This window comes from Dermacentor silvarum, chromosome 4, assembly GCF_013339745.2.
Source record: "Dermacentor silvarum isolate Dsil-2018 chromosome 4, BIME_Dsil_1.4, whole genome shotgun sequence".
Taxonomy (NCBI): Eukaryota; Metazoa; Arthropoda; class Arachnida; order Ixodida; family Ixodidae; genus Dermacentor; species Dermacentor silvarum.
The window spans coordinates 75,547,627-75,575,465 of record NC_051157.2 but is presented as its reverse complement, the minus strand read 5'-3'; the positions used below and the strand labels follow the sequence as shown (position 1 = coordinate 75,575,465).

Here is a 27,839-nt window from a genome sequence, read left to right as displayed (position 1 = left end):
GAGAGTTTTAGCCGAGTATTTGGCCACCTCACGGAGACTAGTGTATCCTATTTGCACACAGCATCTCAGTGGGAATGCTAGTGTGCGCGCACACAACACTTATGCCAGCAGCAGAAGGCAGAATGCTGCCCCCACTTTGCTGCGGAGCTGATTCAGCGGAGTGCAACAGTGAATTCACTCTCTTCTTTGTAACCTTGCATGCCTCGGTAAGTGCCCTCTCCAAAGGCACACGAAATATGCTAAATCAATGAAGATCTCTACAGGGCCATAGCTCACGATATGCACTAAAGCTGTAATGCAACAGTTAAAGCGCCCATAGAGCAACTTTTATCGTGATTAGTCGATATTATAACTTTGAAATTGCTAGTTTTCAGTTATTTGTCTCTATCCTTGAAACTCTGATCATGCTTCCAATGGCAGTTGTGTTAGCATTCCAAGGAATCGGTCGCACAAGTGATGGGATACTCAAATTTTTGCTGCTGCACATCAATCATCTTCACAGCCAGCTTTCAATGAATGAGAACAGTAAATTAACACCGTTGATTCATGACATGTTTAAACGTCAGCAAACGGTTCAACAGCACACAAAAGGTTTGCAGAGACATTGGTGGAAACATGTTCCCATGCATTACAGCATCAAGTTCTAATTAAGCAGCATGACTGCGTATGCAATGGTTTAACCTTACGGTATCAGCATCCTTTTCTACAGTATGCACACACATACCTTACGAGTTCCTTCTATGTGAAGGCTATACAGCAGCATATGAAAGAGATGCTCCAGTTTTCGAAAACATAACGCCATATCTAACACCAATTGCTGAGCATTCCCTTACATTGTAGTCAGAGTATCTCACGCGTGGAATCAATGCCGCGCTATTCTTGGAATACAAGACTAGCCTCGTCCCTTAGAAGACCGCGCCTGTCAAGACACGCCCGTACTGGCTACAAGCATTAGTCTCTACGCACGTACATAGTACGAGTTAGGAGACAAATGACAGGGAACGCATATCTGTACCGCAGTGGCAACGAGTACCGCTTTATTCCGCTCACGGCGTGCCGCTGGCCCTTCAGTCGGCGTCTCCGGCCTCGAGCTTCTTGATGTAGGAGGCCTTCTTCTGGGCAATCCTGTTGCGACGCTCGGACAGGGTCATCTTGGCACGGTTCCATCGCTTCTTCACGATGTTGGGGCGCGGAGCCTTGGGCTTGTGCGTCGGGTCGGCGCGGATGGCAGCGTGGGCCTTCTTGTAGATCTCTTCGATCTCATCAGCCGTCACTCCAAGCTTGTTGTACCGCGAGAACTGGCGCTTGTAGGCTTCCTCGTCCTCTTCCAGCAGCACCTTCATGTATTCGGCCACGTGCTGCCCGTAGATGTGTCGGCGGTGAACCTCGGGGTTGAACTCCTTGGTCTCGTTGTCAAAGCCTGGGAACCGCTTGTTGCTGTGCGGGATGTCCATGCCGCCGTCCACGGCGCCCTTCAGGCAGCCGAAGATCCGCGCGCCAGTCGTCGTACGCGCCAGGCCAACGTCAAGGTAGCAGCGGAACGCGCCGGGCTGCCCGTCCTCGCTCTCGACGCAGTAGTCTTCGCCTGTGGCCTCCTCGCAGCCCTTGTAGATCTCGTCGAGCTTGAACTTCTGCAGCATGCGCCGTGCCAGCAGGAGGCCCGTGCAGTATGCGGCGGGATAGTTGGTTAGGCCTAGCTTGACGCCGTACTGCGGCAGCTCGTGAGCGTAAGCAGCGCACACGATCACGTCACCCTCGATGCGAGCGTACGCGACCTGGCAGATGATGTCGCGGTTTGTAATCCGAACAATCATGCGGTACTTCGGTGAATTGTACTTGTTCTTGTCCTGTACAACCAGCCTGCGGCGGGCATAGTAGTCAGTCTTACCCTCTCGCCTACGCTTGAACTTGACTTGAAACCTCTTAAAGTAGGCCTTGTTCTTCACAACTTTGACGAACCCCATGGTTCCCGGGGAAGTTGAGACACAAGAGTTACTTGTAGTCTCGCTAGGCAAGTAGAGTAATCAGCGCACGGGTTAAACAGGAACACGTGGCTTTTGCGCCCTGACTGGTCGACATGAACGGAGAAAGAGAAAGGAACCTCGGAGCCGCTAAGACGTGTGATGTGCGACGTCTTTTCTCACTGCGGCGCTACCAAGCTACTATAAAAACAAACGCGCAATACAAAACATTCTAGCTATCAGTTAAAAATAGTACATCATAAATAGTGAATTGATAAGTATTTATTTGTAAATGTATTGACAACATTTTACTTTTAAAACAAGTAAAGCGTTGTGTTGCAGCGCCATCTGTTTCTTTGTTATTTTAAATGAATATTTAATTTTATCTATTAACAAGTTTAATCAATTATTTTAAAAATTAAACATGTCTTATTGCATTAAAAGCTTGTTAGTATTTTAGAATTACATCAACTCGAAACAGGAAGTGGACCAGTCTGGACGCGTTTCACAACTTCCTGCACGCGGCCGCGGCGCATGCGCTATAGTTTTCTCCAGTGATCCCGGTGGGAAGATGGAGCCTGTGTGTTGGTTGTCATTGTCACCCCGATGGATTTCGGATTCTATCTGAACGTAGGATGTCCCGGCTGGCGGACTATTTTGTGGTAGTCGGATTCGATCATGAAAAGGAGCGTGAGTACCAATTTTCCAGTCATTCATTTGGAACCGCGCTAAGTGTTTGCGCGGCGTGCGATGATTCAGGCAGCGGCCTGCTTTGCTCGCAGCCCAGCGAGCGACGGGCATGCCGCAACTGCTCCGTTGGCTCGGCGCACTTTCGTTTCGTACCGACGCTCTCGCTAAACGGACTTTCACCTTGTATCGCCTAAGCTCGAAACGTTCTTATAAACCCGCTACCTTCAATTTGTGAAGTTTCATGTGCTCTGGTGGTGCTTGCGTTTCCTGTGTGGCTTTCGCCGGACGGCTCGCTCTAAACCACCGTAGCGGTGGGCTTGCCCCCATGAGCGGATCTCGGGATTGTGGCACGCAGCACCCAAACACCGTGCGCGCGCGCGGGCTGAAGGGCGTGTCGATAGAGGGTGGTCTGGCTTTTGTTTTTCAGCATGCACCCTCAAAATATCTGCTCCAGACGGGGCGACTGGAATCGGAAAGTGGGGCCGGACCTGTGGTCGGCCGCCACACCTCTTGTTGCACTGGTGGACTGGCTGCGGGCACAGGGCGTGCTCTTGGCGTGAACCGAACCCGGTGTTGGAGCGGGGTCGCGCTACCGGTACTTTGCCGGCGAAATGTCCCGGGGGCGAATAAGAATCATCCGGTATCGTTCCTTTCGACCGACCTTCAAAGGGAGGTGCGGTCTATCGCAGCCACGATCCGGACGTGTCGGAGAGAGGAGGACGTTTCAGAAGAGCATAAATTCGAGCGTCGATTCGTTCTCCTGTTGAAATTCACTCACGCGCACGAAGCGGCGGTAACTTGTGCCTCCGGGTCTTTGCATTTTTAGACCATTGTTCGAGCGCGCTGGCTGGCTGGCTTTATTGCGATTTTCCTGCTGCGGAAAGCGCAGGCGGACCTCTTCGCGGTCGGTTCCTCGGCGTATTTCTGGCTTTTCTTCTTGCCTCGTTGACCGGCCGAGTTTATTCATTTCGTTCGTCTGTATATATTTCTTTTCCCGCGCTGTGAACTCGCTCGCCTCACGTCATCACCCCTTCGATGCGCGTTGGTCGTCCCCAGTAGCAGACGACTCGCGCTCCCGGATCTGCCGCTGCTGTTGCTGTGCGAAGCCTTCGCTTGCATTTTCTCGAAGGCATTGTTTTGGGTCAAGCAGTTAGTGCTGATGGAAGGCCTCTGGCGAGCCTTGAGGCTGTAACGTCTTTGGGCTGACATGTGTTTCGTGTTAGTAACCCGCGAACAGGTGGTGATGCCTCGGGAAATGTCGGCTACACCACTTTCGTCGACCAAGTTGCCAGCTGGTTGCCTTGCAGAGAGCGGGTGTAAAGGAAATTTTTTGTCACTTCACGCCGTTTCATGTTGCCCCAAGATAGCAACGGTTGTGGGTGCGTGGGCCAAAGTCTTATCTAGCTGACTCTTGGTCATGTGGCCGTTTGAAGTAGATAAGCAGGGTTTGGAGTTTTCATTTCGGTTGTTGCTGCCATGCTGAAAGTTGTGGGCAGCTGCTATCAAATTTTCCTTTGTTGCGCGGTGGCCCAACGTTCGAGTGTCGGTGCAACACCAGACACTTTTGTGCGATCGTTTTCCTGATTTTGTATTGGCCGTAACTACGTGTGTTAGTACAGTTTGAAATATGTCATTCGCTCGTTGGGCCCACGTTAAAGAACCCCGAGTGGTCAGAATTAATCCGGAGCCCTCCACTTCGGTGACCGTCATAAACCACTGTGCAAAACTTCACAATGTAATTAATTTTAATGTTCCATACTGGCAACCTTAGGGGACGTCAATATACAGAGGCACGTCATTGAAGGATTCTTTCTTAGCTGAAAGCTGCCGTAATTAATGTGGTGTCTGTTCGCTTCTTCCGTGACATCAACGTGCCCAAGGCTCGAAATAGACTTCGAGCGCTTTTCGATCGAAGGACGACGATCTGCGATCAACAGCACCACGGAGGCGAAGTGAACGAAGTTCGGGACACTTGCCGACTTTTGTTTTCTAATAGGAACGACTGTATTTTCTTGACATGTTGGTGCTTGCGGCGCCTTCCCGCTGTTCCCCACTTTGAAAATAATCACGGCCGTTTTCTGATCTCCAGAAGTTGTGTAAAGCAGCACAAAATTTCGATGCCGACAAGTTACCGAATTCTATCCCTTCGTATGTGAGGCGCCTGAGCGCGAAACGATCGTTTCGAAACGCACAATGCTTTATCCCGCCCTTGCATCTGACGCAATGGACTTGTTTACTGGAAGCATGGATACCAGCTGCACTGTACCAGCCATCAGCGCACCTGAAGAACGAGAACATTGAAGTACGCGAAAGGCTTTCGGCGAGCACTTATGTATGCAATTCCACTTTATATGTAAAAGTCGCCATCTGTGGGTTTGGTAAGGGGCACTGAATTTCTTGCGCTTCTCGTCAGCAGAGCACATTTATGCATTCTGACCTATGATCAGGGGAGCACCTCAACGCACGCCGCAGTACAACGTATTTGAAGCTGTGTTGCCTGTGTGTCGCGTTGTTATATATATATATATATATATATATATATATATATATATATATATATATATATATATATATATATATGTATATATATCATTTACTAATTTCGTACCCACACAACTTCCCGCTGTTCGCAGGCACTTCTTGACGTGGAAGCTGCGGGGAATTTCTCTAAAACCGAAGTAGCGCGAAAGGTCGATGCCGACAAATGCCGAATTTTTGTACACAAGCAGGTGGCGACAGTTAAAAATTTATTGTTGTAGGTGCGCAAACACAGATGCCGAGCCCTCTAGCCTGCTATGTATGGAACGAGAACTTGCGCACAATAAGGGCTCCGTGGAAAATTTCGTGGTTCGCTTACTTAATCATTTCATTTAGACTAGTAAAACATTAGTTCAATCATGAAGCAAGGAAATATCCTTCCTCCGTGCTTTTACCGCTCCATTTTCATCCTTTTGTTGACACGAGGTTGATTACTAGCAGAAGAAATGAAGATCAAATTTCCCCCTTTGTTTGAACTTCGCGCTAGAACTTTTTGGGCGGGGACGTCAGTGTGATGTCATATATTCCGAGCTACATTTGGACGGCTTTGACGGTGGAAAAGCTCTCGGAAGCTTGCCATGTGGAGTCCTTCCTTTCTTTGTAAAATGCGTTGTAGTGTTTCTTTACTGATATCGTGGCCTCTGAGATCGCGTTCGCAGGTTCTCGGAGCCTACGCTGATAAGCAGTTAACTGAAACCGAGTAGACGCTGTCGAAATTCATGAAATCATTAGAAGCTGGTGCGGGACCATCGGGGCGGCGTCGGCCACTTGCCTTTCTGAGTCTTTTCTGGCTTCACGGTATGGAGTGGTCTATTTGTATTGAATTTATAAAACAAATTAACACTGTTCTTTAGTGTTTCTTTAAATATGAACTAAAAAGTGTGTGTAGACCGAACAAATATTCTTTCAAGACCTTGTTTCCATTTATTTGGCGGAAATATGCCGACCACTAGCTCGAAAAACGTTAGGTAAAGCTTACTGTTTTTATTATTATTTTGCGGCATAACCCATCGCACCAATACGTCAGTTAATGTCACAGATTTCATACTTTTTTTTTTTTTTTTGCCCGTTTGGACCCGGCTTTTTTGCGCAGATAAAGTTTGTAAAAAACCGCCTCCTCCTGGAATGCGATGCAATGCTTTATCGATAAACATTGAACACGTTCCTAGCAGACGCCGCCAGAATCCATGACGTCTCGGAAGCTGGTTGCGGAACTCCAAGAAGGCATCGCCACCCGTCTTTTCGTTTGTGTCCGGTACTGTGCCGGACACAAACTATGGTCTACCTAGGTACTACCTATAAAGTCTAGGTTGCGCGCCTAGACCGCGTAGAAATTATTTCCCCCCGGCACGTCTGTGAATTTTATCCCCAACTTTAGCTTCCCGGTATGCATCCTGTCTCTCTCTCTCTTTTGCCCCGCCTTTAATAATACATGCTATAGGAAAACGAATTCATTCTAATGATAAATCACTTTATTGAACGTGTAGCACCAGTCCGGGTCTGCGAAGAAAAGGGAGGTTTAGGGAGAGAGAGAGAGAAAACGAAGAGGGAAAGGTAGGGAGGTTAACCAAGGACGTGCCCGGTTGGCTACCCAACACATGGGGAGGGGGAAAGGGGAAGAATAGATAAAGAGAGAAAAAAAATGGAGTCAGTCATTCGCAGAGACAGTCAAAGAAGAATCTCCGCTGTCACAAGCGTTCGTACAATCCAGTACTCTTCACGAACTGCAGAAGGGCTTTTGTGGCCTTTTGCATGCAAGAATGCATAGGCCATGGCCATGGTTTAGGGAGAACTTTCTATTGCGCCTAAGGGAAGGAAGAGAGTGGAAGGATCCCCGAGTCCGAAGTCTCGGTGGTGATCTCAGCCAACTTGGTTCTAGTAACGCTGATTTCAGCGGCTTCACGGGCCCGTTGGATTAGGACCCCGGCAGACCTCGGGAGAGCATCGTGTCACAGCTCTGTTGGAGGGGGCGCAGGACGAATTGAGTCGTTCGCCAGGCGGATAAGTTTGAGGTGTTGGAGCCTCGGGATGCCTGTAGGAACGAGTTTGCCAGTCGCTCCTCTAGGGTCGCAGGTCTGCGTTGGCCGTGAGGTAGGCTATTCCAATAAAATACAACGTTGATGAAGGTACCCCCGCCCAGCTGTATGTACGGATAGACATGGAAGAGTTAAAAATTAAACTCTTGGGTGTTGCGTGCCAAAACCGCAATAAGGTTATGAAGCACGACGTAGTGAGGGGACTCCGGATTAATTTTGACCACCACCACCAGGGTGTTTGCATTCGGCCCCCGTCGGAGTGCGGCCACCGCTGCCGGTATCGATCCCGCGACCTCGAACTCAGCAGCGCTACGCCGTAGCCACTGACCTAATCGCTTCCGGCGCTTGCAGCACACAAAAGCATGGCCTTAGAGATTGGCATCCGGTATCCTTCGAGAGAGCCGTCGCGGAGTTTGCTGCTTGGACACCACATATTGCGTTATAAATGCTACACTTTGCAATGATTATGTGTATGCTTAGAGGTCTATCACCTTGCTTTGTTACTTGAAAAAAAACCGTGATTGAAAATTTTCAAAGATCAAGCGTAATAAGTAACATCGCGAAAGAGTTTGAAGCCACAAGCGTGGATATTAGACAAATCTCATGTATAATGTATACATGGATTATTGCGCCTATTATGCCCACAGCAGCAGAACAATCTCATCGCCAGAGTTTCCTCCAGTAATTTTTGTAGGAAAATCTATAGCCGAAGCCACCGAAGCGGTAACGTTAACGGTAGGTCGGTATAAACTGTGCTCTAAAATTTCGTCTTCGTGCTAATTTCGTGCGACGATCCCCTTCGATTCAAACGCCGGGTGCGGTGTGACGATCGTTGCGTTTAACCCATCCCACCGTCATTGCTTAATTTCCCCGTTATTGCGGGGAGATAACGGTAGCGGTCGTTCGGATATTTTTTATCTGTGATTTTGTTGCTATTTTCAACGGAAATGGGGCGGCCCTGGTTGATGCACAACTGCAGTGATGTGGCGAGGTTCGCACAGATCGATCGCAACGTGTCACCATCACATGAGTCCGATAAGGGCGCATCCGTCCACGTAACTGTATCTGCGGGATTCCTGTTATTTGTCCTCTCGCTATGTATAAAACTTCCGCCTGTGATTGCTTTTCTATTCAACCACAAATGAATTTGGCTCACTTTTTTTCAATGTGCCGGTTCGCAGACGTAACTTCTGGGGTGACCCACCGTGGTGTCCTGTAGTGGCTTAGGCGTTACGCTAGCTGCTACGCCCGAGGGCGCGGGGTCGAATCTCGGCCGCGGTGTCCGCATTTAGATGGGGGCGAAATGAAAACAAACGCCCGTGTACAGTGCATTCGGTGCACGTTAAAGAACCCCAGGTGGTCAAAATTAACCCAGAGTCCCCCCCACGACGGCTTGCCTCATAATAATGTTTTGGCACTCAAAACCCCAGAATGTAATTTAACTTTTAACTTCTGGGGTTCCGCGTGATGTATATGCTGTTAGTTTTAAACACCCTTATGCATGAAAACTCTTCTGACTGTACACCGTAAACATCTCCGTCCAGCAAAATGCTACACGTGCGAGGCCAGCGGACTCACGTATACACATATATATATCTTATACGGGCCGGAAGCCTTTCAGTGCGGAAATATGGCAGCGCTATAAGCTTGTCTGGTCGGAGCGAAAATGTCCTCCGCCTCCTTTTTTCTAGCAAACTCCGACAGCTAAATATGCTCGAAGACAGTGTGCTTATGTTTACGTGCATGCTTTAACTTCGCCAGACTCGACGACCCTCCACGACATTGTGTGATTTAGGCTGGATTTCACGCATGTTGTTGCACAGTGAGCGCTCGTGCAGGAGCACTCTCACTCTCAAAAGCGATTTCTCGCGGTCCCGCAGTCCTCTGTACATGCTGTCGAAGCACGTGAGAGCTCACGATGAGCACGTTTCGAGTACTTCCAAGTGCGCCTGTTCCTCGACCGTTCGTGTTTCTTTTTCTTCACGACAGTTATGCACGAAAATTTACTGCACAGAAGCTATAGCTTGGTCAAAGCATGAATGTGAAGTGAAAACTCATTTTAGAAAGTAATTACTCGCTTCTTAGAGGGGCAGCCGAGATCGTATATGAGCTTCTAATAAGGACCGTTCATGGCAACAGGTGCTTGGTGACGCACGCATGTTGTGATCGGTAGTTTTTTTTTTTTTTTTTTTTTGACATGCAGCTAATTACGAGCGACGGGAACACTTTTGGCAGGTCTGCCGTCCCTGCTTATTGCGTGCTATATACGTGAATCTTCATTTTTTTATGTCATTATTAATTTGCTGCTACGTGCACCCACAGAGACGCAATATCTCGTATACTTATATGGCGAGCGCCATTGTATGCGGTGTACTGTACCATTTGAGCGAATCGTAGCGAATCGCGCCGTATACAACTGCGCTGCTCGTGACGTGTATGTTGCGTAAACCTGGTTGGTTGGTGGCCTTGCGCTCTGCAGAGAGTTGTCCGTGCACATATATATCACCCGGCACGACTTGCGCACTGGACAGCACGTTGCCGTGGCAGCAGATCCCTCGAACGATGTTCTCCTTTCGGGGCCATTTAGCGTCCGCTTCGTCCAGGTTTAGCGGCCGCTGCGACGCGCATGTGATTTATTTCGATTCACAGAGTGCACTTGTGGATAAATCGCGTGACCGGTCGAACACCGGCTAATTGGTCTGCGGCCGTTTTTGTTTGGTTTGGTTTTCCTTGTCTGATGGGGTCGGGCATACCCGCTGTGAGGTATCGCCCAAGAGTCGGATGCCATTAAGAAAGAAGGGATAAATGAACGGAGAGAGAATTAAGATAGTGGAGAGGATACAGAAAAGAGCTATTTACATATATACAACAGAGCGACTGTCACTGTCAAATTCCGCCATCTTGTCTGCTCTGATTGCTTCAGGGAGCTGCTGTACGGCTTCTATGATTGGCTCAAAATGCCGCCATTACAGAATTCGACGGTATTGCACCCTTGTTCCGAGACTCGCGAAATTGGCAGGTTTTTCTTTTTTATTGTCCGTGTGTGTGTCCCTATGATAAAGCTTAACTCAGCAACCGTTCTATCTTTTTGTTTATGAAGTCCGTGTTGGTCATCGCGCAATGAAGGTCATCACGAGGGCGCCGTAGAGGCGCTCCCCTTACCTGTTCTATCTTCTATATATCTCCGCTGCCCGTTCGGGTTAATGGGGGTGGTGTAGATGTACAGGAGGCGCCTGCACGGCAGCACCGGCTCAACGCCGCGTGTTGGGGGACACGACGCGCGGTCACAGTGTCGCTGCTAAAGTAAACATACGAAGGTCGTTGTTTGCGGCGCTGTGTTGCAAAAGTGTATACGTGCAGTATATACAGTATATATATACAGGCGAGCGTGGATGCAGACAACGCGAAAAGAAATACAGAACGAAACAGTAATGCACTGAAATGTAATGTCTGCCTATGCGGGTCAGGAAAGGAAGGCGAAGCTCGTCAAGTGACGCAAGCACCCGTACCTATATATATGCGATCAACCGCGTACCGTTACAGTCACTATTATTGGCTTTTTTTTTTTTTTTTTATCAAGGACAACTGCATCGAGCATAATGGTGTCACTAAGCGAGCGCTTGTGTCACGTCTGCGCTGTCCGATTTCTTTATTATACTATTCGTGTCGCCGTTTTGGAAAGCTTAGTGCCGTATAGCGAAGCCAAATAGAAAAGTAACCTCTATCTGGTAGCGTAGCGACGCGGGCATGGCTTTTATGTCTTATTTATATTTTTTGTAAAGGTTGTGCCGACCGCCAGAACAGGGCACGGACTCTCAGCACGAGCGGCGTTCCCCGAGCAAAGTGCTGGAGAGGATGGCCCTCGATAGATTTCCTTTTCTTCTCTACAGCTTATTTATTTATTTATTTATTTATTTATTTATTTATTTATTATTTATTTATTTATTTATTGGCTTCAATGTGTTGCTGCCCGGTCGCTTACATTAATCGTGGGCTGGAACGCAACCGACAAAAAAAAAAAAAAAAAAAAAGAGAGAGAGAGAGAGAGAGAGAGAGAGAGAGTGCAGGTGACGGCACAGCAATGAACAACGAGTCAAAATCGGTCCGGCAGTTTATCTTCTCGCATCCGCTGCACCCGTCCGCTTCCCGCGAGCTCCGAATGAAAAAGCGCCGCCTGAGCTGGAACGGTTGTTGCAGGCTGGAATTGAAACATGTACAGTATAATGGCCCAGTCCGGGGGGGTCTCCTCGTCTCGAACGTTCGCGTGCTGCCGTGCTGACCGTCGGCGCGCAGGTGTCGGGCGATCTCAGGTGACTCGCACTGTCGATTTGAATTTGGACCCGCGCTGTTCCGCGTTGCGTGTTCTCAGTCTCTGGCCGCTTCGCGGCCGTTTGCGGTGCCGGTAAACATCAGGTCGGCTTGTGCGTGCCAAGAGTGTCTGCGAAGAGGAGAACGAGACTGTCTGTCCCCCTGTCTGGTCCGCTATTGCCACGCATGAGTCAGGACGCTGAATTGAGTTCCGGCCAGGAAGCTGGGGACACGTGGACGGATCTCGCCGTCGTCTTCTCTCTCTCTCTCTCGCGCTTTCGCTGTCTTAGAATAAAGTTTTTTTTTCCCCTCCTCCTCATCCTAGCTGTCTTGTTTATCGTTGTAGCGTAGACCGCGGTGGCTCAGGTTGCTGGGGTTCTGCTGATGAGCACCAAGTGGAGGGTTCGATTCCTAGCCAGGGCGCTCGCGTTCCGATGGAAGTTGAATGCAAAAAATTTCGTGTGCTTAGATTTGGGCGTGGATTAGAGAGCCTCCGGCGCAAAAAGTTAATCCTGACCACTCCGATACGGCGTCTCTCACAGCCTCTGTCGTTCATCAGTCGATCAGTTAGCCATCCATCTCTTAGCGTACACAGGTACTTTAAATTTGTTTTCGCGGGACATAAGCCGCGTCGGGATCAAATACAGTCGCAGACGATAAAAAAGAAACAAGACAGTTTTACAGAAAATGCTCTGCCGTAGCAGACAATACCCGGAGACTGAAATGGAATCTTCGAGGCGTGATCCGGCTTCTCGAAATTGAGCAGACGACGCCACATTCAGAGCGCATGCGCACTGTCCCTGTCGGTGCTCTGACAGTGTAGTTTTCTCCGCTTTCCCGCTGTACTTGGATACTAGGCAACATTAACTCTAGTTACGAGGACAGTGCTTTTGTGTATTTTTCAACTAAAGTCTATGGTAAAATTGGGGCGGGGGGGGGGGGGGGAGGAGGGGGACAGGTATGTCTCCTCAACGTATATAGCCTTCTATTGTAGAGTCTTTGTATTCTCGCCTCTCTACCTTTTGATCTCGAGGGCTTGCCGATGCTGTCACGGTTTAATACGCTTCTCACCACAGTTGACCTCCAGCCTGCAAATGACTACTACTACTACCGGCATGATTTGCAGCAGCGGTGGCGTAGTGAAAGTCGACCCGAAATCAGTCTTGATTCCGATTGACTGATGCCATGGCAACCAATGACGACATTCCGGCACGTGAAGTACGCGAAAGCAATGCCTCCTTTACTAGTAAAGGAGGCATTGGCGAAAGCATGGCCTTCGAGTTTAGTTGAAGGAGCCGCCGCTGTGGGGTGTGCGCGATGTGAACGCCACCTATTGCGAAAATGAGTGTGGTAACGTCAGCGAAGGGGTTTGATTGGGAAATCCTTAGGGATGGATGAGACGTGTATAATACCGTCCGGATAACATTGGCCAGACGATACGCGCTTATCTCGTCCTCCGTGTTCCGCGTCTGTCTTCCGTCACGCGTCCTCTCGCGACATCTCTCCGGTCGCACGGCGGTGGCGGACGCCTTCCAGGAGCTGCGACGCGTCCCGTTGGTTGAGATTCCCGCGTTTCGCGGACTCCGCCGTCAGAAACGAGGGGTCGTCAGCCGACCGCGTGAGTCATCGACGCGCATTGTTTTACACAGCGAAAGAAGCGCGACTGACATTCTGCGGAAACGTGAGCGAAGATGACGCGTCCCCCCTCTCTCCCCTTCCGCGTTTACGGACCTGTGTAGTAAACGGCATGTTAACAAACGTTTACAATGTTTACAAACGCGTGCGGCAATCGGGCCCTTCGCTATAAATACGCGAACGGAACGCGGAAGTGTCGATGACGTCAGGGTCCGCTTAGACTGCGCGCCTTGTTGCTCTCGGAGGTTCCGCGCGCTTCGCTTACTTTCGTCCCACGTAAACGGCAATTAGAAGTGTTTGGCTCATTGCTTAAAATAAAATTCTTCGTCGGGATCTTCTTTCATGTGCGCCGGCCACACTACGTGAAGGAAGAAGAACTGTGGAATTCTAAAGTTCAATCACCTTGTATCCGAGTCGGGTCTGTGCGTATATACCTTTTTAGCGTCAAAACAAAATTTATTGTTCTTCGTCGTCCATTTCTGCAGCTGTTCCCGTCGGCTGCGCGTACTGGAGCATGCGCGCTTAGAAACTGTCCGCACGCTGTGGCATCGTTGTGCCGTGCAGATTTTGGCTTCGGCGCTATATCGATAAGGGATAAGTGATCTCTCTTGTTAGCTTCTCCCATGGTGGCTCAGTGTTGTCCACAGAATGGTAATAGCGTAGTCTAGCTGTTTCGGGCACGAAGGGGAAGGCTCAGGTAAGAAGAGATGAAATGCAGTGTCGATTGAAGTATGTATAGTATTGACGAAAAGAGTGAGTGCGGCTTCTGTGTTCGCACCAAGAAACAGGAGCAGTGGCGAAGGTCGTAAATTTGCCCGAGCGGAAACTAACTTCCAGGGGTGTGTAAGTACATAGGTCGGAGAGTAGCGCCTGCCTCGCTCGGACATGCTACCACGCAGAACACGCCTATCTTGCTAAGATATGCACAGAGAAGACGCATCGTAAAATGTGCGATACTGTCGTACAAGCCGTACTTAGCTGCACAGCTTGTCTGTCGAGATGCTTTGTAATCCGTGCTGCCGTGCATACTTTCGCGATATTTTTATTGATTTTTACGCTATCTCTGCCTTGCCAGCGCCCATATGTCCTCCTGTGTATTTGCTGTCACCCGCCGTGGTTGTTCAGTGGCTATGGTGTTGGGCTGCTGAGCACGAGGTCGCGGGATCGAATCCCGGCCACGGCGGCCGCATTTCGATGGGGGCGAAATGCGAAAACACCCGTGTACTTAGATTTCGGTGCACGTTAAAGAGCCCCAGGTGGTCCAAGTTTCCGGAGTCCCCCACTACGGCGTGCCTCATAATGAGATCGTGGTTTGGGCACATAAAAGCCCATAATAAAAAAATGTATTTGTTGTCCTTGTTTTTCTAAGAGGTAAATGCGCTAGGAGGGAAGAGCGAAAATACCCTGTTGCGGGGCTCTGTTAAATATACTCAACTGTACACTGCATTGTGACTGCGCTACATGTAACTGTCTCGCTTGTAATTGCGTGTAAATGTCTGTGTCCACCTGAACCATACGTTTACTCAAGTTCTTCGGAGGCTGTTCGACCAAAGAAAAGGTTTTGCCGTTTGGCTGTGTTGCCAGCGCCGGATGAACTTCAAAAAGGCTGCCCATCAACGTTTCGTCTTTTCTTCTTTTATTTCTTGGAGTGGATAGCGGAAGGATTGCGTTGGTTGTACCATAGTGATGTCTTCGATTATCCCTCCGGTGAATGCTGTGCGGATAATCTAACGCTAACGGAAAGATTGCGTTGGCGTTTCTATAGTGTAAATGTTTACGTATACATTGGCGGCAATGTTTAGAACTGTTTCGGCGGCTATGTTTGTTTAGGTTGTCAATACAAGAAAACTATTTGCTGGGATTCCCCGAAATATTCAAGGAAACGAGAAGAAAATAAAAGTGGTGCGTTCGAACGTCTCTATCCTGGTTACAACCTTAACCCAACTAGAATGTACTATAGTCCTGGTACACTCTACCCCAACTGTGCTCGACAGAAGGGGAGCGAGCCATCAGCATTGTGCATTTTCGCTGGATCACGCCTCCACAGTACTCAGTGAGCCCAGCAGTATACTCCTCAACCTTTGAGATCTGACGAGAACGACGGGCGTGTTCAGTGCGAAGACCTTCGGGGCGTATACAAGGCCCGTTCTGGCACCAGGCTGACCCGTCGCGCGATAAAGGGCGCGCGCGCCCCCGTCTGTTTGTACGGCGATGACATCCCGTTCCTCTGGGGTCCGACTTGTCTGCCGTCGAGAGCGCACAGTAGTAGGCGCGTGCCATCTTCTCGCGTCGCTCGGGATGGGCCGAAAGGGTCGCGCGACCTTGCCCGCGCCTATAGTGGCACACGCTCTCTCCTTTTCAGCGGCGAGGAAGAGAGCCAGCCAGCCGGGCGCAGGGGTGGTTGTTTTGGCCCACTTCCTGGCGGCCCATGAGGACGACGCGGTGGGGGCGGTCGATGCTTCGCATGCCACGCGAGGGCAGTGTCCCCCTGTACGTGTCGCCGAATTGCACAGTGGCAGCGGCGGTTGGTTGCCGGAAGAGTCATCCATGTCCCCACTGCAGTGGAGGCTCGCTGTCATGCTGCTAAAGCACGGCCAGAGTTTGTTTTTGCCCCGACACCGCTTCCAGAGGGAAAGCTTGAGTCGGTAGGCAGGCATGCATGCCGATGACCGGAAAGCCCGCTTTGCTATACAGTTTACACGTACTGCACAGTTCTGTCTGTGTGACATTTCGGCTATGAAAGTACTCATTCCGCTTGACTGTTAGTTACGACTGCCTGATTGGCGCAAGATAGCCACAGTTGCTTTTGTGCCAGAAAACCCGACACACACACACACACACACGACTGCCTGAGAACGCGTCCCAGTATCAGAGCCGCTGTTGGTATATTGCCAGTGACTGCTAGTTCCTCGTCGCGCTTCTGTCCCGCTATAGAGGCATACGTATCAGGCCTTTGGCTTCGTGAATTCTGCAGCTTCACTGGTATGGAGCAAATTAACTTTTGCCAGTAAAGTCTGTAGACATCTGCGAGATATATTGACGGACAGTCCGCAGGCAGCGTACAGGCAGCAAGTCTAACTCTTTAGCTATATCTCGGTGTTTTTGGCATTACTCTTATCATCGGCTGCTGTCTGTGGGACGTGCCCTATGTGTTAGGTACACACATAGTGAAAATCCTTGCTGACGTAAATTAAAGCAGCCTGTGAATGTTACCAGTGTCACAGCCCCTGAGCGCACACCGCAATGCGACAGTCGCGCATGGCGCGCTGCTCTCCCCATGCATTAGCTGCTTCATCGCGCTGTTGAAAATGGCGAAATGCACTGCCCGAACGGGTTTTATCGCAGCGTCTGCCCGTGGCGATAACTCTTTGCCTAAGCTTTTTTTCCCGCAGTGGGCTTCGTCCGAAACATATTGAATTTCTTTGCATGCAGTGCGCGACGCGGACCGGATTGTCGCTTGCACGGGCTCGCATGCATGCATCTCTTTCTCGCCGCCGTGCCCTTGGAACTCGTGTCTTCCTAAATTGGAGCGCGCAAGTGACTAATGCTCAGCTAAATCATCTTGGTCGCAGTGCAGGGGATGCAACCAATATACCGTCGCTGGATGTGCGTGAAATTTGTCATTGGTATATACGTCGGCGCCAGGGGTCACGTGTTAATTCAGAGAGATCGACAATCAACGTGCCGGCACGCATTGGCAGGTGGCAGCCGACGGGAAGTTTTATCTCATGTGCAAGACACAATGTCGAAACTGTGGAAACACGTGCTTCGAAATTTCGTCTCGTTTCTCCCCTCTGTGACGGCGTTACGTAACGCGGGCTTCCGGCAGGACGCTGCGGACTCAATTTGCTCTTCCGCTGCTCACGTGGATCCGCAAGCCGAGGCAGCGGGCTACAGGACGACGTCCCGGCAAAACGCGGTCGTCGCGAGGATCTGCAGAGGTCGGGTTCGATAGCGAGGAGAACGGGTTCAATTGTGGAAGAGACGCGCCCTCGTAGATCGCGGCCGCCGATCGGCGATGTCGCTCTTTGTGTTTTGGCACTGGCAATCTTGTGGCGCGATGTCGTCGTCGTCGTCGTCCGATACGCGTGTCGCCTGCCCGACTCCTCGGTGTCTCCTTGCAGCTTTCCCCTGTGCACTCGCTGGATTTCTTTTCCTCCTTAACTTTTCGTTTCTTGCCGTTGAACTCTTGTACAGTTCGTTTTATCACTCAACAGCAGAGCGCCGTTACTAACTGAACGAACTCGCGGTGCAGCCGCACCGCTCGACTTGCTTCATTTGTGCGCGGTGGTGCCTGTGAATATTCCTTTACGGACCAAGTAGTTCTGCTTGCCGACGCGGAAAAGCAGCATCGATGATATCGGCTAAATTTATAGCTGGCCTTTAATTGGAGGCTGCGACTTAAGGTATATATAGCCATGCTATCTTTCTTTCTCTCCCCCCCCCCCCCCCCCCTCTCTGTCTGTGCTGCGGTTTTGCCTGCACGTCGGGCACGATGATGGCAATGCGAAACTTTCACTCTATACATTTTCCTTGATACCATTGACCGTAACGACAGCCGCTACAAAATCTGCAAAAGGTCAATCGTACAAAAACCACATTTATCGGCGAAGCTTTACCCTGGCCGCCTATACAGTGGTTATTTGATGTCATATGCGCGGATGAGTTGCCGAGCTCTGGGTCATATCACTTCGAATAAGCCAGCGTTCCGCGGTATACTTCGCGCTTACCAGAACTAAATCTTTTCTGCGCTAGTCGATCGGTTCATATAACGTTAATAAGATGGACACAAGAAATATGACGGGACGAACGCTATATACTTAACACTAAGTACGCAGCGTTCGCCCTGTCACCTTTCTTGTGTCCGAGTTAACGCTATACGCGGTCGTTGCTTCGCGCTTCAGCCGCGCTTCACAGACGGCCGCGTGTGACCGTGAGCGATCCGCTCCACGTCTTCTTTTGAGAGCGCGACTAGCACTTGCTCGTCTCAGCATGAGGAGGCAGCTAATACGAAAAGAAGTGACCGTGAGAAGCGCTGTCGATGACCATGCGTCCATTACGGAATGGAGGACATGACACATTTGCCTCCTTCGCTCATCTCTCCGGCTTCCTCTGCCCCATTAGGTAATGGATAAAAGAGGAAGCCCGAAGCAGACGACCGCGCGTGCATGCCCCTCCTCGGGGGCCCGGAATGGCCTTCGTGTGCGCCTGCTGTTGCCGTTATTATAGGCGAGACAATCGAGCTGCGTGCCTCAATTCGTTTCGTGTATGTGCGTCCGCGCGCTCCGTCTCTGTGGGGCCCCGTCTTGGCTGGCGTATATGGCGGGAGGATTGATGTGGCCTTCCGAAAGTGCTCTTAGCGGGCAATAAACGTTGCATGTACGGAAATGAGCCGTGCGTGCAGGAAGCCTTCCGGGGCAAGAAATGTGGTGTATAGAACGGCGTGCCCGTCGTTGCATGGCAGTCGTATATATAAGAAATCGCGGTGTGTCTTTATAAAGGGGGACGCGCTTACTTTCGAATAAGCATACAAACGAACAAGCAACTGTAAAATGAACGAACTTGATCTTGATTACGTCCCGAAAGTTATTACATCCTTGAAATACGAGTGCCATGTTTTTGTTTTTTTTAAGTATCTTATCAGGCATATCGATATTGAGTAGCACCAGAAAACGGCGACGAAGTAAAAAGTCTGGCGGTAAGTGCAGACTACGTAATTATCCGCAGCGTACAGAAAAAAGCACCATTATTCTAATTATTTTTTTTGTACAAAATATCGCATGCTTTATAAAGTGCAAGCAGGAAGTTTAAAAAAATAATAATACTGATGACGATTCACGAAACGCACAATGTAAAGCAACATAGTTATAGAGACTTAACTTCAGCAAGCGAAGAAAAATATTGTGGCGGCAGCAATACGTACATTCACAGGTGACGTGATGAACTGGAGTGTATCTATAACCGAGTCATGTATAGTGGTGCTTTGCGGAGGCGACTTCCGTGGCTTAGCTCTTCATGCATAATCGGTTCTGACGCGTTATCGCGTAGGAAACGACGTAGCCGTGGTAGCATAAACATGCAAAAATATGTGGTGGCATACGGGAAACGCGTATGTATACATACAGGGTGTTCATATTTAAGTTTTACGGAATTTTTAGAAATCGCCTGTGGCAGGTAGCATACTTCTTATCATTGATCTGGGTTATTAGATGAGGCGGACATCAGTAGCACGAGAAATATAAACAAATATTCGACTAATTAACAAAAAAATCACTAATTAACTTCTTAGTTAAATACTTTATGACACATCGCAATTTGCGAATTGTAGCCGGAGAGCTTGTCAGGCGTATCCACTTGGAATGAATTTCCAGAATGGCACCAGTTTGGAGGTATGCGCCATCAAGCTTGCCGTAAAAATGCACTGTTGTTCCAGAAATACTTTTTTACCAAAATACTGTCTTATACATTGAGGCGCAAAAGTAGCTGGAACGCCCATGTATTTCGTCCCACACTTTGGGAAATAATATCTCGAAACTGGTGTTATCCTGGAAATTCATTTCAAGTGGATGCCTCTTGCAAACTCTCACCGCCTATACAATTCCTAAATTTCAATATGTGTCGTAAAGTAATTAACTAAGAAGTTCATTAGTCATTTTTTGTTAATTAGTTGAATATGTGTTTCGATTTCTCGTGCTACTAATGTCCGCCTCTTCGAATAACCCAGCTCAGCGATAAGAATTATGCTACCTGCCCCAGGCGACTTTTAAAAATTCCGTAAAGCTTAATTTTGAACACCCTGTATATAATTGTAAATTGCCATATGGGCCATCCCGTAATTAGTTTAAAACTTAATTAGTGATTTTTTATTAATTAGTCGATTGTGCATTTCAATTTCTTGAGCAAGTAATGTCCGCCTCTTCGAGTAGACCAGCTCATGAACTAGAATTGTGCTATCTGCCACAGGCAACCTTTAATAATTTTTGAAAGTGTTCGCTGAAACACCCTTTATATATATTGTCAGGACATTTGTTAGCATCGCGGTGATCGTTTCGCTCGCAGCGCCTTTGTGCCCTTGCTTTTAGCGGTTCAGTTTATGCGTGCCTGTTTTTTCTGCTGCGAAGGCGTCACCTCGCTCAGCTGTTCTGTATACTCGTACGTTGCTGTTCTGTGCTTTCACATTTCTCGCTTCGCGCACTTCAGCTCTCGACCATTCACACGTGTCTGCTGCTGCCTTGTTGCGATTCTTATTTTTTCAAAGAGCATCTCTCTTATCGAACACTACCGGATTTTCCCTCTTCCAATTCATTCTTCCCTCTCCAAACATTGAACATCGATCACTTTCGACCTCTTAACACCACTGCGTCGACGTCCCACATTCGCATGAACACGCTGTTTGCATTTTGGCAAAGCTCGTGATATACGGCGTAAACATTGCATGACATTAAATTTTTTGACCTGTGAGCGCATAAAAATTGCATGAGATTGCACAGTATAATGACAATGGTACGCATCACTTTTAGTTTGATAGCATTTAACCGCTTCACGAAAGTTTCGCTTCGCATACAGATATACCTACATGTGCGTTGGAATTGCGTAATTTTTTTTCTTCTTCTTCCCGGTGATTCCTGTGATGAAATGGTAATTGTCTTTATACAGAAAGGCAAGCAACACGCCGACCAGCTCGCTTTCACTCTGAAGGCGTTGGTTCAAACATCGCGTGCTCTGCTTCCTTCTTGTTCGCATCACCGTTTGAACGCTACATCGTTTCTTCTATTACGGCACTTATACGCCTTGGGTTACCTTACAAAGCGAGAATACTACTCCCAATTCCCATTATACGATGTACTGTGAATTGGACCATCCTCAATCGCTGCGTTCAGCTGTATAGGCTTGCTTCGTGTCGACTGTTTCAGAGGTATCTACAGGCATGTATGCGCTACTGCCTCGGTATAGCTCTCGCGCCCACTCGCCGCCTTGTTCAGTCGGTTTTCTATGGCGCTATCGGCGGCTGCAGTGTGCGTGGTCCTTGCACAAGTGCGACTCGTCGCTGGCACACTGTGCTACATATGCGCAAGAGGTTCGTGCCGCCGCAGACAACGCGTGCGACCTCTTCAAGAGAGAGAGAGGCCAGGTGCTCTCGAAGCCGTCACCTTTGCCTAAGAAGTGAATTCCGTATTTATGTTCGCTTTTCTTTACGAAAGCACTCGCTACGCGTTCTTATCGTCGTTAGGACTTTTTGCGTTTGTTGAAAGGAGCATGGAAAGAGCCGCGTGCAATTGATTGTGTAAGAGGCAGGTATGCATATGTGGTTCGCGTTAGCGTTCGACTTTAGCGTCATCGTTGGATCCTAATGACAGAAAAACGATTTGTTTATAGCGAATGCTTGCACTGGTGATCACTTGGTTAGAACAATTAAATTAGACGTTCACGTGGACTGTTAGCGTGAAAGAGAAGAAACAGAACTTGGCGGCGCACCAATAGTTCCTAAAATTTCACCTAGAAATGCTAGTCGTTTTTATGGATCAGCGTTACAAAATCGAATTTGAAAAAAAAAAAATGATCTTGCACTCTCAGTTCTATAAAAAAAAAAAGTATATCTTTCGAGCGCAGCATGGTCTAGAAGATGACCGATTCAATGGTATATGCAAATACGCCGGGATTATGAAAGCTGCAGGCATACGTTCTCGTCGGCTGACGCAAGAACAGGAGTAATTTTTTGAGACATCTGGGAGAGGCCTTCGTCCTGCTTGTATGCTGAGGGTGATCTTCGCGCGAGCGTTTTCAAGTGCCAGCAGAATGGGGACGTTAAAAAAAAAAAAAGAATGACTTTAAAAAATAAACCGGCGGTGAAGAGTGTCACGTTTAAAGGGCGAATGGACGGCATGACGAAAGGCGAAGGCGTAGTAAGCGCGTTTATGCAGTTTTTTTTTTTTTTTAAGCTGTGCAGCATTTAAAAAAATCGCCTGTGGCGAAGCGCATTTCTAGTCCTCGAGCTGGATTGCTCCAAGAGGTGGTCATTACTTGCACAATAATAAATCTAAATCCGTAATTGACGAATTAACAAACTTTACTAATTAAGTTTCTATCTAATTACTTTACAGCACATATTGCAGTTTATGAATTGTAGCCGCCAATTAGAACTAAATCTGAGGATGGGACCGGTTTCGAGGTATGGGTCTCGAATTCGTGGTAGAAATGAACTGTTGTTCCACCTACTTTTTTTTTTAACAAAACGCTGCTTTATGCATTGAAGCAGCAGAAATAGCTGGAACGCCAATGTATTTCGTTGCACACTTTGAGAATGAGAACGAATATCTCTAAACTGGTGTGTCATCCTCAGAATTCGTTCTAAATGGATACATCGCCTTGGCAACTCACCGGCTACAATTCGTAAATCGTAATATGTGCCATAAAGCAGTTCGCTACAACTTGAATTAGTGAAATGTTAATTAGTGGATTATGCATTTCGATTTCTCGTGCAAGTAATGTGCTGCTACAGACAATTTTTAAATACATATTAGGCGAATCTTTTACTTCGCTCTTCCCTCCACTTTTCGGACGTTGCCTGCTGCTGCTGCTGCTAACTTAGCGAGCCTCACAACTTGGGACACTTGGTGTGCGACACTGGTCACGTGACACTGGTTATGGGACCATTATTGATCAAATCTTCCACAGTGGTGTGCGCCACTGGGTAGGTGCTCGAATAGACAAGCAGAATAGGCAAAAACGTTAAGTCGGCAACAGAGAAATCAAGAAGTCTGCGCAAGAAGCAGCTGAGCCCTGATAAAAAATAATAATAATAATAAGAGAACAAAAATGGAACCAGGGGCGCGATCTTGTACGCGTTCCAAAATGGAACGGAGGCGTTCCGTTCCATCGAGCCGCACACGATTGGTCAATTTGAACGTCGCGGTTGAAATTGGCTAATCGTGTGCGGCTCGATGGAACGGAACGCCTCTGTTCCATTTTGGAACGCGTACAAGATCGCGCCCCTGATCGTGCCTTGAGCGAGAAGCGTTGATTTACGTGGAAGTGAAGAGATTCCAGTAAACGTCATGGAAAGTTTCGCTCGTCACTGATCCACACATATGCGTGTGACCCGCTGATTAAAGAAACAAAAAAGAAGAAAAACAATCGGTGGCGACATTGCGGTAAATGCGGGAGCAATGCATGAGGCATTACGTCGCACCTCTTTTGATCCATGAGTTAAACTGCATTCACACACGTCCTGCTTCTTCAGGGGGCGAAGGGAACGTGGTCCGGAGCAGACTTGCGTCAGTTGCACTATATATAATCATAAGAAGCGAACAAACATTAACACCAAGGACAACATAGGGGAAATTACTTGTACTTTACTAATTGAATTAAAGAAATTATAAATTAATGGAAATGAACATGGATGAAAAAACAACTGTCCGCAGGTGGGGAACGAACCCACGTCTTCGCATTACGCGTGCGATGCTCTCACCATTGAGCTACCGCGGAACAGTTTTCCCATCCACTTTCTGGGGTATTTATGGTATTTATGTTTGTTGGCTTATGATATGATTAATAGAAATCGGGCCCCTCGGTTCCCTTTCTTCTCGTTCAAATACATAACGAGGGTCTCGAATCCGGCAACATTGATGCCTTCAGGTAGCATATGTGGGTTTATTGACCAGTTGCCATCACCCAAAAAGATCACGTGCTCGTGACGCCTGCGGCAGAAAGGATGTTCCACATCCGCCCCTAGGTTTGTGAGTGGTGGCGCTGGCTAACACTCCCAGGGTTAGTTCTAGTTGTAAACCATAAATACCCCAGAAAGTGGATGGGAAAACGGTTCCGCGGTAGCTCAATGGTGAGAGCATCGCACGCGTAATGCGAAGACGTGGGTTCGTTCCCCACCTGCGGACAGTTGTTTTTTCATCCATTTTCGTTTCCATTAATTTATAATTTCTTTAATTCAATTAGTAAAGTGCAAGTAATTTCCCCTATGTTGTCCTTGGTGTTAATGTTTGTTGGCTTCTTATGATATGATTAATAAAAATCGCGCCCCTCGGTTCCCTTTCTTCTCGTATATATATATATATATATATATATATATATATATACCTCTACCACGTGACCGCCTTCCCACACCAAACTACGGCTTTTCCACTTTGACACCCCTTGCTAACATATTAAAAATCAGACAGCATGCTATACAGAACCAGAGTAAATGATGGAACAAAGACATCCGGCCGGCATGATCCGTTGAAACGGGCATTCTTTGTTTGCACTCCGGATCGACCTGTGTGTGGCGTGCGTCCGCAATAACGAGCCTTGTGTGTGCGGCCTCTCTCCCCCCTTTCCTCTCTGTCTCGCCTGTCGCATTGTGGTGCCGCGTGTGATGACCGGTCGGCCGCTGCTCAGGCATGCGTGCTCGGACGCGCGTGCGTCACAGCTGGTCGCTCGCGCTTTCCTCTCTCCGCCACGCTGAAAACGGGCCGCTTTCACCCTGATTGTTTTCCGACGCCAGCGCCCGTACACACCGCCAACTATAGCGCCATTTTGGGCCGTTTCCGCGAAATTTGTCCGGCCGCTGCCGCTGTTTTTTGACTTTCGCAAAGCTCTCCGTGTCTGCCGTCAAGGCCGCTCTGTTGATTCTATGATGGCAGACGGCCCAGACCTGCGCATAAAGCGAAGGAAACTGAAGAGTACTAGGTTAAGCTGTGTTATTAAACTCGGCGCTTCTGTAATAGCAAGACGATCGCACTCTTGCCGTGTGAGGAAGCTTGTCACAAGTAAAAAAGAAAACTAAATACGGGTGGTAACGCCGCCCGAAGGTTCCCGCGCACCAATTCGCCGTGAGGTCATTGATTTCAGCAGCATCTATTCTAGTTTACTTACGTGTTTGATTGGCCAAGAAGGACTGCATTGTACTCTAAATTTTAGCAAGTTTCGAGAACTTCCACCGTGTCAAAACAGCGCAGATCAAGCTATAGTGTACTATGTGTTGTTGCCCAAATACGAGAGTAACTTTCAAGTACGTGAGCGTCACACTGACGTATACCGGCGCGAGGTTTTTGGGGTGGAATTCATGAAAAGAAACGTTGAAATTTCGTTTTCTCCAGTAACAGACTTGCCTCCTGCAACATAAGGGAAATTAGCGTTATGATAGTGCGTTTTGCTAGTCTCAGTTATTTTAGTGTGTTGGTCTTCAGTGTCTCTTTTCTCTGTCTGCTTTTAATCAGACGTGCTTCGCGGAGGAATCTGCCCTTGCTTGGTCTGACTTTTTTCTTTTTTCTCGTGTTTTTCTTCTTTCTCTGCCAGTCTGGCGAAAATTTGGAAACCCCGACGTGGTGCCCGCGCTGGAGTATTTCGGCTTTTCGTGCGATTAGCCGCCATGTAGAGACACGCACAGCCTCTGACCTCGATGCACGTCATAGCGCAACGCCACAGCGTATGCGTCACTCGATGCCTGCGCAATTGCATTGCATCACGTAATCCGCGCTTACAAAAGTTTTTCTTTATACAGACGCAAAGTGTGCGAATTATAAAAAAAAGAAATGAAAGAAGCTTCCGGAAGAAAAAAGAAAATTTCGAAATAAAAAATAACACTGCATAATGCAGCAATTTCGTGGATTCACATATGCTTTCAGACTTCAATAAATAAATAAATAAATAAATAAATAAATAAATAAATAAATAAATAAATAAATAAACAAAAGCGTTCTCTGAGGCGGCTTCCTCTTTCGTTTAATTTTCTGCTTCTATCGATGAAGCCGTCAGTACTTGTCATGCATCTTATATGGCGTGATTTGTATTAGTTGACTCCTCCCTATATGTCTGGCCGCAGTGCACTTCTTTCTTACAAAGGTCTAGTTTGCACATCAGCTGCGAAAGTGAACGGAGAAATCTCCACGTGTACACATCAGTGCGCCGGCCCAATCCAGTTCTATAATACGAGATGGAGAAGTTTCGTGCGGCTATACTCTCAAAGGCCGCGTCGCTCCGTAGCTGCAGGAGCTGGGGTTCGATTGATCCTCTGCACCAGCGGGACCGCATAGACGGGGGGATTGGTGCTCTCGTGATGCGCTGGACGGACGTGACGCGAAAACTTGCGGTCTGCGCGCTCCCGAAGCTTGGACTTGCGAGAGTGAACGCCCGGTGGCTGTTTTTTTTTTTTTTTTTTTTTTTTTTTTTTTTTTTTTTTGCACGCCCTTCTGCACGTGCTCTGCTCGCACCTCTTCTACGTATGCGTACTCCTAGCGCGCTTGGCCGTTCATGCTCTTTCGCCGTCACTTCAGCGCGTGTATCTCGCAGCGCTCACCCGTGGCCTCTGAGATTTGCGCGCGCCGGCGCGTGCAAATCTCGAAGGCCATCGCGTATCGCTATCGAATCGAGTGCATGCGCTGCCGTTTATGGCGCGTCCGCGAGCTCCTCGCAGTGGCAGACAGAGTCCGGGCCGTATTGCTTGCTACTGGGAGTACTGAGATGGCGGTAGCTTGTTGGCACTTGTTGAAGGGGGGCACTAAAGAAAAAAAAAAGTAATTTGCACGATCTGTATTGGTAAATTACACTTCTGCAATATTGAAAGAGGCACTTCTACCGTCAGGAGCGACTTTGTAAGCCAGAGAAAGGCGCGAAAACGAAAGGCATGGTCGTCGTCTTGACGTTTCCGCAGCAGCTCGTTGTTACGTCACGTATTTTGGCGGCGTCTTGTCAAACTTATAGCTAATCTCTTATCGGTAAAGATAGACTATGCACTGGTATTCTAAAGGAGCCAAGGTCTGAGCTCGGAAACTACCGTGATCCTTTACTGACATACAACGACCAAAACACAGATAAAATACCTTCGGAATCCGTGACGTACGTTGCGCTGACGTATCGGCGCTGGGATTTCAGTGCGAAAGTCAGAAAATGAGACATTGACCTTCGTTTCCTGTTGTAACAATCAACCTCTTTCCGCGAGATCAACGAAAAAAAAAAAAACTGTGGCTTCAATCCACACTGTGAAGGTGGTTGGACGGCGAAGCTGTAAACGACACCCACAACGATTACCCATTGTGACGTCACTTGAATTCACACATGTGGTTCTACAGAGAGTGAAACCAGAGAAAAGTGAAATGTACTTAACCACACCCTTTATTACTTCACAACATTATATTCACGCTGTTCTTCTGGCGTTATTACTTTACGTGGTCTACCCATGGTAGCCTGGAATGAACTGAATGAGTTGCTAGACCGTGGTGACGTCACTAGCCTGATTTATATGCTGTTGGGTACTTTTCCACTCGGAGTAGCTTACGCAACCGTAACCTTTACCGGGAAACACACGCGCGAGAAGGAACGTGCTTCACATTATTCGCAGATGTCATTAGCATACATTATATGGTTTGCACTTCACACGAGGGTTTTGAATGACGTCAAACCCTTTCGAAGCAGCTGCAAACCTAATCTTTACTGGAACCCGTCAGAGGGTGGTCCCGTTGTTCACACGCCCCTTATCATCCATCATGTGGTTTTGATGCTTGTTTTGTGGTTTTTCTTTTGAAAACGAGTGCTCAGCTGTATGCCCGATTTCAAAGGAGATATGCTGTGTTGCATCGTGGTATGGTTCCCACAAATGCATGTTCTGCAAGCGTGGTTGTATAGCCTAGTGGTTATGACGCTCGCCTTCAGGACCCTGGGTGCCCGGGTTCGAATCCCG

The 27,839-nt window shown here is 48.3% G+C and overlaps 2 protein-coding genes across 2 annotated transcripts in view; one reads left to right on the top strand and one right to left on the bottom strand.

Annotated features, from left to right (window-relative positions):
• Positions 1-1,008: 1,008 nt before the first annotated feature.
• Positions 1,009-2,108, bottom strand: LOC119450258 (60S ribosomal protein L5-A). The gene has a single exon (XM_037713651.2). It carries the CDS (start codon positions 1,962-1,964, stop codon positions 1,068-1,070), a length of 897 nt encoding a protein of 298 aa, XP_037569579.1. The 5' UTR covers positions 1,965-2,108; the 3' UTR covers positions 1,009-1,067.
• A 394-nt stretch (positions 2,109-2,502) lies between these two features.
• The window catches only part of LOC119450257 (myotubularin-related protein 5-like), a 131,999-nt gene continuing 106,662 nt past the window's right edge, over positions 2,503-27,839 (top strand). Inside the window, 1 exon segment of the mRNA XM_037713650.2 lies at positions 2,503-2,651. Coding sequence (XP_037569578.1) covers positions 2,597-2,651 — 55 coding nt within the window. The 5' untranslated portion in view covers positions 2,503-2,596.